Raw genomic sequence first — 8216 nt, forward strand, 5'->3', positions numbered from 1 at the left:
AAAAAAAAAAAAAGGTTCAACCCCAAAGCCCAGTCAACAATTCCCTAAAGTAGCAGAAACTCCCTCCGAGGTAGATATCTGAGTCAGACACTCTCGTCCACCGAGCGATTCTATTGGTTTAAGATGAGCTGCGTATGAGGTAATAAAGCCGTCTGGGGGGGCTGGGAGTGGGGAGGCACAGGGGGTGTGGCCCAGAGCCTCTGTCCAGAAGTGTGTCCCCATTTTTGGCATCTCTGGTTGGGCAGGGCTGGCTTCTCCACAGATCTCAGAGCAGATAAGTGGGGTGAGGGAGGGAGAGTGGAGGAGCCCAGAGAAAGAGAAAACAGTGTGTGTGTATGTGACAGAGGAGAAAGGAAGGATCTGAGAAAGGATTCTGGATGTGTTTCTGTATAAGAGAGAGGGAAAAAGACCAAAAAAAGGGGGAGACAGAATCCACTCTCCCTTGAGGGAACATCATTCTCCCTGCCATGTAGTCAGCACCCCAAGCACTGAGAGTCTGGGCGGGGAGGGGACAACCCCATTCGCCCTTCTGTCTTGTGCTTCTCCTGGGTCTGGGGTTTGTCCTCCGGATGCCTGTGTCCTCTTCCTGTGGTCTCGTGAGCCCCCACCCCTGTGGCCTTGAGGGCCGAGATCAGTTGGAAGTGTCAGAGTGAACGCTCCCTGGTCCCTCTGTTGGGGATGTCACTGAGGATGGGGTCACAGCCTCCTGCCAGCCGCCGTTCGCCTGGGAAAAGAGAAGGACAGTTGGGGGAAGACTCTGGGAAAGCTAGTGTGGAGTAAAACACAATCAGGGAAAAGGCCCTTCAGTTCTGGGAGAGGTGGGGAGAGGGGTTTCAGGTGTCCACTCACCCTCATTTCCCGAGGGCTGTACATCTGGCCTCCCCCGAGGTTGTCCCCGTAGCCCCCAGGCCCCATAGTGTGTCGGAGTGATTCCACCTGCAGCAGCAAAGGAGCTCATCACCAGCGAGAAGCCTCAAGAGACGCCTCTTATCCTCAAGGAGGGGATCTGAGTGTGGGCAAGTCCTACTCACGGGGAGATGGGCCACCTGACCTGGGAGGCAGAGTAGGAATCTCCGTTGAGGCCGGGCATTCCCAGAAACATGTCTCCGGATCCTGAGAGGTTGAAAGAGCCGCCAGAGCCTTCGGGAGCAGAGAGGGAGGTAGGGAGAGGACAACAAAGCCTGTGATGGCGGATAGGAGACTCACCACGGCTCTGTTTCTGAACGCCCTAGGTCTTGGGGCGCCCTGCACACAAACCAGCCGCAAACAACCTGGCGTGCTCAAGAGGAGCCCCCGCCACCCCCAGGAAAGGCAGCAGTGACTTTACTGCAGTGCGCCCTGCGGTGTCCTGACATTCCCAGCTCCCTCAGCTTGGTCCCCCTCATCCCAAAAGGCCCCTTTTCGGCTACAATCCTGCCTAACTAGGAAGTAGGAACAAAAGCAGGAAGTGTGCACAACAGCCAGGCAGGGTGGCAGCGGGATCCACCTGCTGAGGAAGGGGGTGTCGGGGAGCTGGTGCGGCTGTGGCCCCCCTGGGTGACGGACACGGCCGTCTTGACAGCGTAGATGTTTGCCTCCTCTTGGAACTTTCCAATGTTTTTTTTATAGCGAATCCGCTTGTTGCCAAACCAGTTGGAAACCTGTGAGGTGTTAGCAGAAAGAAGGGTCAGGTGCGAACCTTTCCTCCCCTGAGACCCTCAGTCAGTCAGAGCAGAGAACTTTCTGTCTGCAGTCTCCCAAGACTCTCCCATACCTGAGAGACGGTGATTCCGCACTTCTTGGCCAGCTCCTCTTTAGCCTCCTCACTGGGATATGGGTTACTCAGGTGCGAGTAGAAATACTCATTTAGGACCTCGGTGGCCTGTTTGCTGAAGTTACGGCGTTTCCGTCTACAGAGGAACAAGGGTGGCGAGTCACTGGAGTCCGGGCAGTGCCGCCATGCTGCTCCACCCCAGGGCACCACCCTCAAGGAGCACTTTCATGCAACTCTGTGGTCCAGGGGTTTGGGGACTGGCGGGAAGAAGCCTGGGGCTCTGGGGGTCCCGGGGTACCACCTGGCATCCAGGAAGCGGGAACGCAGGATCATGACAGCCTCACAGGTACTTTGCTTGAGCTGCATCTGGATGGCGCTGAACTTCCGATGGATGATGCTCACCATGCGCTCCATCTCCTTGGGGGCCACGGGCCGAGTCCGGCTCTGCTCCCTCAGCAGGTTCATGACGTGGGTTGTGAACTCATTACACGCCTGAGGTGCGAGCCGGGGGCTGGTGAGAAGGTGCCCCCCGGCCTGGGGTTTCCCCTTGCACACCTGTCCCGCCACCCGCCCGGCCTCCTCTCCTGACCTGCTCGTACTTCTCCAGCTCAGAGTGGTAGATGTGGCGGATCTGGGCAAGTTTGCTGCGATAGTCCGAGTGTTCAATGGAGTTGTCAGGAGACACGCCGCCCCCGGAGGCTGCAGCTGCCGCAGCCGCTGCAGCGGATCCCCCTCCTTTCTCGGGCCCAGCCACACCCTCTGCCAGAAGCATGTTGTCCAAGCGCATTAGCTGTGGATCTACCGGCTCTTCCTCTTGGGAGCTCCGAATGCTGAGGCCTAGCATGCAGGCGAGTGTTCTTAGGGAACCAGAGACCCCACACCCAGCTCTCAACCCCCTGGGAGATCCGAGTTTCCTGGCTGACATTCCCAACCCATGCTCCCTGAACCCCACTTCCCTCAGGGGTCCAAGCTGTCAAACTCTTAACTGAAGGTCCTAGAGTGAACAGACTGGCCCCAAAGTTGAGGGATCAAGAGGGAGCCCACATACCAGTTTTCTCCTTGATTTCACACAGGACGCTAAAGAGAGCAGGCTTCATTCGGTGGCAGTTTAGGGCATGTTTCCTTGGGAGGAACAGGAGAGAAAAGTCGAGGAGCTACAGAAACAGAGCAGGAGGTCCCTGGGGTGAGAGGGGTGCCCTAGGACTAAAAGGGAAGTGGGAACTCTGCAGGGGAGAAAGTGAAGGCAGAGAAGAAATGGACTTGGGGCTTCTTGGGATAAGATCAGCTGGCAGAGTGCAGAGGTGGGGAAGCTGTTTGTCTTCTGGAAGATGGAGAGAAAGTGCAGGCAGCCAGCTAAGGGACCTGAACTGGGGGAGATGGCCTGGAAGGGTACTGGGGGAGATGGGGGGTCCACAAGTGACTCTGGAGATTTCAGGGAAGAGAGATGGAGCCTGGGGAGAAGAGTCAGTGTCGGGTGCCAGAGACCGGTTAGGTGTGCTGAGCTCTAGTGGGGCACTCACTTGGGAGTACTGTTGGGAGGGGCATGGTGCCCAGGCACTTAGGCTCCCAGGGGACTGAGGGGTTAGGGGGCTGGTGAAGGCCTCCCAAGGCTGGCCGAGCTTCCATGGAGAGGAGTGGTAGGAGCTCTGGGGAGAGTTGGGGAGGTCCCCAGGTCTGGAGGGGATGAGGGTGGGCTGGGTGGAGAAAACAACACAGCAGTTTCTTAGTCTGGGAGCCAGGGTGGGCAGGAGACAGAGGCATGTTCCAAGCAGAGTGTGGGGGGTCAGTGGGAGGTTAGGAGGGGGGTGGTGAGACCACCTGGGGTTCCTGTCTCAAAGGTTTCAGGGGCCTGGGGATGAAGGGAGGTTTCAGAGGGATCACTTATCTCACGGCTCCCAGGAGTAAGAAGAGAGCTGTAGGATCCTGGAGTTGGGGGTGGGGGGTGGGCTCCCAGAAGATTCAGAGCTTATGAATGGGGTTTCTGCTGGGTCTGTGTGGGGTCCCGGGGTGGGGGCACTCACTTGGCCTGGGCCTCGTCCAGGCTCTGGTCGGTGATGGTCATTATCTGCTGCAGAATGTCCCCGATGTCTTGCTTCCCTCGGCCTCCCGGGACCCCCCCGCTACCCCCTCCGGGGTCTCCGCCACCGGGAGGCTCGCCAGGGCCCCCAGTCTCCCCACCCACCAATCCCAGACCCCCCCGGCCCCCGCCAGGAGGGGGCGGCCCCAGCAGCCGCTCGTCCATAGTTGGGGGGGGGGCCCTGAGGCCCCCTCCCTGCTCCGCCCCTCCCCCCGCCTGGTTACTTCCCCCCCAAACTCGCTGGAGCCGCTGCTCCCTCCGCCCCAACCCCCGCCCGTCTTCCCCGCTCCCGGCTCCCCGGGGGGTTCACCCCGGCCCAGAAGGGAGACCTGGGGTACCGCCTGGGCCCCCCACTGGAGACCCCGGCCCCCGGCGGCGGAGAAAATGGAGCCGGAGAGAGAGAGGAGGCCCAAGCGGGGGTGTGTGTGAGAGAGAGGGAGGAGGGAGGAGGGAGAAGGGGGGAGCGAGGGAGGGAGGCTGGGGGAGGGGAGCCGGGGAGGAAGAGGAGGGGAGAAGAGAGGAGGAACGGGGAGGAGCTGGGGGCGGAGAGAGACGCGCAGAAACGGAGGAACTGAGACTGAGTGGAGGAGGGGAGAGGGAAGACGGGCGAGGGGAGGGGACTGGCCCACCGGGGGAAACTCGGGAAGGCCCCGGGGCCGGACTGGCTGCCCTGTAAAGGGGCGTGTGGGGGGCTGGGGCCTGCCGCCGGGTTCTAAATCCGGGATCTAGACGGTGTGGACGCGGGCCGCTGGAAGGCCGGGGTTCACAGACAGCGCAGTTCATATTTCTTGCCCTAATGACTCCCCTCCCTGTTCTACTTAATTAAAACCAGGAGAGGGGGTGGTAGAGGGGGTAATTAGGGAGGTCTCCAGCCGCTGCTTAATGAGCCAGTAATTAACCAGCCAGGGAGGGGAGCTGGCCTCTGGCCAGACTGGAGAAAGAGGCGGCCTCTGGCCTCACCTTTCCACCCTCCACCCGGCAACCCCAGACACCAGTCTTAAGTCCAGAGGGGAATTGTATTTATTCATACATCAGACAGACCCGGGCAATAGTGGGGAGGGCTGAAGGGCAGGGCATATTGTCCATTCACAGCCTGTAGGCCCCTTGGTCCTGGGGCTGGGGGCAGGATAGTAGTTTCTGTGCCCACTATTTTCCTTCTTAAAGGGCAGAAGGAGGGTGGAATTGTCTCTCTCGCAAGTCATAACCTTAGGACATTTCCCTCTTCTTGGGAGATGGAGGCCTGCTTAGTGGCTTGACTACTGGGAGTGTCCCCATTTTCGAACCAAGACTCTCAGCCATTCCCTTTAGATCAGAGGTGAGGGATGGGTTGTCCCTCAGTGGCTGGGGTCTTCCAGCTGCCTCAAGCTCCCATGTTCTGGAGAGGGCGTTAAATGGCCATCCTACCTTAACTATCCCCAGAATTTGAGGACTTCACCCCCTCCAGTTCCCAGGGAAGGTGGGCTCGGGTCATGGATATTGTGGTTTCTGCTGAGTCCTTCAGTCTCCTGCAAGCTGGGCAGATGACATGCTGTGGACCGCCCAGATTTGAGCCCCAGGTGTGTGGAGAGGTCCATGGGAGCCCAAATCTCAGTAGGAGTGTGTGGGGGGCCGGGACCTTTGCTCCTCCATTCGACCCCCACCCTGAACTCTCAGCAGCAGTTCCAGGAGCTCCTGCCCCCCTGGGGGGAGTGGAGGTTCTGACCGCTGGGCTTCCATCCGCTGGCACTGGAGGAGTGGAGGGAGAGGAGGTTTTGGTGAGGTGAGAGGAGGAGGCTTTGAAAAGAGCCAAAGTTGGTATGAGGGGCATGTAAGACTCCTGTGATGGGGCTGGGGAAGTGGGACCTGGTGAGGGAGCATGTGGCCCGAGAGAAGGGGGGGTAGTGCCCCAAAGAAACTGGAGCCAAGAGGTCTGGAAGTCTGAGTCTTGCCTCTTTCTTAGTGGTGTGGGGGGGGGGGCGTGTCTCACCTGGTGACTGAGGATGGTGCTGTAGAGCTGTTCTCTGTCCTCATGAGGCCGGGGCAGGGCTCGGGCAAGGCTTGGGGAGTTCTGAGGGGCATGGAAGATGGCCCTCTGCTCCTCTAAGCGGCGGGACTGAGCCTCAGCCACCAGGTCCAGAAGGAGCTCAGTCTGCAGGGAGAGTAGGGAGGCCGAGCGGGGCCCCAGGGCTGGGGTGGGGGGGGGGGAGAGGGAGGGCTCAGAGGCCTGAGATCTCTTCAGGCAGAAGCAGTGGTGGTGGGGAAAGGGTAAGGTAATTAGACACTGGGGGTCAGAGCTAAGGAGGGGGGTGGGTGGGTGATGGGAGACCCAAGGAGGTGGGGAGAGGGCCTATGATGTAGTGGGACTTGGTAATGGGATCAGGAAGGATGTGGGAGGTCTCTGGGCTGGTGAGGGTACCTGTTTGGTGGGTTCCTGGAGGAGGAGGAGATGGAGGAGCAGATCGCCAAGGCCGGGTGGTGGTGTTCACAGGGGGCCAGCCATGATCATCCTCATGGGGCTCCTGATGCAACAAATACCCGGTCTAGTCAAGTGGGGCTGGGTGGGCAGGGGGCTAGGCCTGCGGCCCATTTCCCCTGTCTCTTCCTGTCTCAATTTGCCCAAACCCTTCCAAGTCCCAAGTTCACCATCACAGGTCCTGCCCCAGGTCCTTTCACCTCCCTTTCTGCCCAGCCTTAGCCTCCCCCATCGGGTGCCCAGCTCAGCTCACCTGCTCACCATCCTCTTCTTCCTGGGGTTTCTCTGCCTCCATCCTGGGATGGGGAATCGAGGGGGAGGGGTAGCTGGGATTTGGGAGGAGGACCGGAATCCCTGAGTTCCTGAGGGAGTGGGGGCTGGAAGGGGTGGGGGTGAGCCAGGGGCTGGATGCCTGGGTACTGAGCAGGAAGCTGGGTTCCTGGTCAGCCCCCCCCCACGGGCCCCGCCCATCCCTGTCAACTTCCTCCACTTCTCTTTTCCCACCCAGACTGCTAGTTCGTTGCCCCAGGGGAACACAGAAACTGGGAAAAACTTCTCCAGCTGCTATAGTGGTGGAGGTTCCTGGTGGGGAAGGACTCTTGGTCTTCTTATTTCCAGAGACTTAGTAGCCCCTTAACCCTCTCTATTCCCTCACCCTCCCCTCCCCTGCAGCTCTGTCAACACAGGAACTAGCTACACAGGAAGTGGTTTCACTCCCCAGAAACCCCCTCCCTGCCCCCTAGATCCCTTCCCTCCTTAAGATGACCCTGATGCAGGATTTGGCCTTCCCCTGCTTCCCAGCCTTCTTCACATACTGGGACTACAGCACATGGTTCCAGTGGGAAACATTAGCTTCAGACTTGGGGGTGGCAGCCCTCAGACGGACACACACACACACACACACACACACACACACATTAAATTTCTCCAGTCTGGGGTCTAACGCGGTAGGTGATCAATAGAAGTGTGCTATATAGTTACCCCTGCCCTCTAGGTCTATTCAGGAGACAAGATATGCAGTAAATGTGAGTGGCAAATGCAGGGAAACTCAAACTCATCTAGTCATGAATGAATACAAATGGAAAAGGAAGAGGACTGCCTTCCTGGCTTGGTCTTTGATCAATGCTGGTCAGGCTGGTTGGAATTAGGATCAGAATAGGACAGAGACATTGGGACCTCTAAATGGCAACCTGCCATATTGGGAGAGGGGAGAAGTTTACAGCTGAGTAACCTGGAGCAAGACATGATGAAGAGATCTGGTTCTGTCACATAATGCTTTGCAGTCTAGGGCAAATAAACTGCCTCAGTTTCTGGAAGTAAACTACAACTTGAAGAGCACCTACTTTTATAGAGTTGACATGATTGTAAATGTGATTAAGCACTTGGCTCGTAATACTCAAAAATAGTTACTAGCTTTTAAAATACCTCTTGTCACCAAGTCTCAAAGACATCACCATGAAAGAGGTGTAACCACTTTGCTGAAAAATGAAGTTTGAGATGCTCTCTTTACCTCATTTGAGGCATTAGAAATCTAAGTGGCCATAACAAATGCCTTTGGAACAGGACAAAGGTTATGCATGATCTAGTGTGTGTGTGTGTGTGTTTGTGTGTTTTCCTCCTGGCTAATACTCTTGTTTTCAGGTAATACCCTGAATCCTAAATGGGCCCCCAAAATCTATTTACACTTGCTCTTAAACTATATTCAAAGCTGTGGCCAAAATGTTGAACTTAAAAACACAAAATTCCAGGCCCTCCCTGTTGGCGCAGCGGGTTAAAGCACTGCACTGAGAAACTAAAGCCACCTCCGCATGAGTTCGACTCCCGCCTGCCCCGGAGGCGACCACATGGCGCGGCAGACCTCTCCTGACCCACCCGCTGCTCCCCTCAGCAGTGTACTTCATCGATCTGCCTGTTCTGCTCCCCACTCTGTCTCT

At 57.7% G+C, this 8216-nt stretch overlaps 2 protein-coding genes across 2 annotated transcripts; both read right to left on the reverse strand.

The window, feature by feature from the left end:
• On the reverse strand, positions 1-4014 carry PBX2 (pre-B-cell leukemia homeobox 2). Its single transcript, XM_004695166.2, has 9 exons — positions 3775-4014; positions 2802-2875; positions 2343-2590; positions 2055-2245; positions 1754-1889; positions 1487-1640; positions 1052-1140; positions 850-936; positions 1-724 (listed from the first exon to the last, which is right to left on the reverse strand). The coding sequence occupies exons 1-9, from the start codon at positions 3993-3995 to the stop codon at positions 632-634; spliced, it is 1293 nt and encodes a 430-aa protein (XP_004695223.1). The 5' UTR covers positions 3996-4014; the 3' UTR covers positions 1-631.
• Positions 4015-4832: 818 nt separating this feature from the next.
• Positions 4833-6966, reverse strand: GPSM3 (G-protein signaling modulator 3). The gene is made up of 4 exons (XM_004695167.2): positions 6536-6966; positions 6226-6328; positions 5797-5996; positions 4833-5555 (listed from the first exon to the last, which is right to left on the reverse strand). Exons 1-4 carry the CDS (start codon positions 6575-6577, stop codon positions 5418-5420), a joined length of 483 nt encoding a protein of 160 aa, XP_004695224.1. The 5' UTR covers positions 6578-6966; the 3' UTR covers positions 4833-5417.
• Between the last annotated feature and the right edge of the window lie 1250 nt (positions 6967-8216).

The sequence above is a fragment of the Condylura cristata genome, unplaced genomic scaffold (genome assembly GCF_000260355.1).
Source record: "Condylura cristata isolate star-nosed mole 26May11 unplaced genomic scaffold, ConCri1.0 scaffold00055, whole genome shotgun sequence".
In the NCBI taxonomy this organism is placed as follows: Eukaryota; Metazoa; Chordata; class Mammalia; order Eulipotyphla; family Talpidae; genus Condylura; species Condylura cristata.

Bases quoted from the DNA above. Each gene is read 5' to 3' on its own strand.
- PBX2 (XM_004695166.2), bottom strand. From the start codon at position 3,995: ATGGACGAGCGGCTGCTGGGGCCGCCCCCTCCTGGCGGGGGCCGGGGG. The intron at 2,591-2,801 runs GTATGTGGGCTC...CCTGCATGCTAG, and splicing joins TGAAATCAAGGAGAAAACTG to GCCTCAGCATTCGGAGCTCC. The intron at 1,641-1,753 runs GTATGGGAGAGT...AACACCTCACAG, and splicing joins GCGGAATCACCGTCTCTCAG to GTTTCCAACTGGTTTGGCAA.
- GPSM3 (XM_004695167.2), bottom strand. From the start codon at position 6,577: ATGGAGGCAGAGAAACCCCAGGAAGAAGAGGATGGTGAGCAG. The intron at 6,329-6,535 runs GTGAGCTGAGCT...TTGTTGCATCAG, and splicing joins AAGAAGAGGATGGTGAGCAG to GAGCCCCATGAGGATGATCA. The intron at 5,997-6,225 runs GTACCCTCACCA...CCCCCACCCCAG, and splicing joins TCCAGGAACCCACCAAACAG to CCCTGGGGCCCCGCTCGGCC.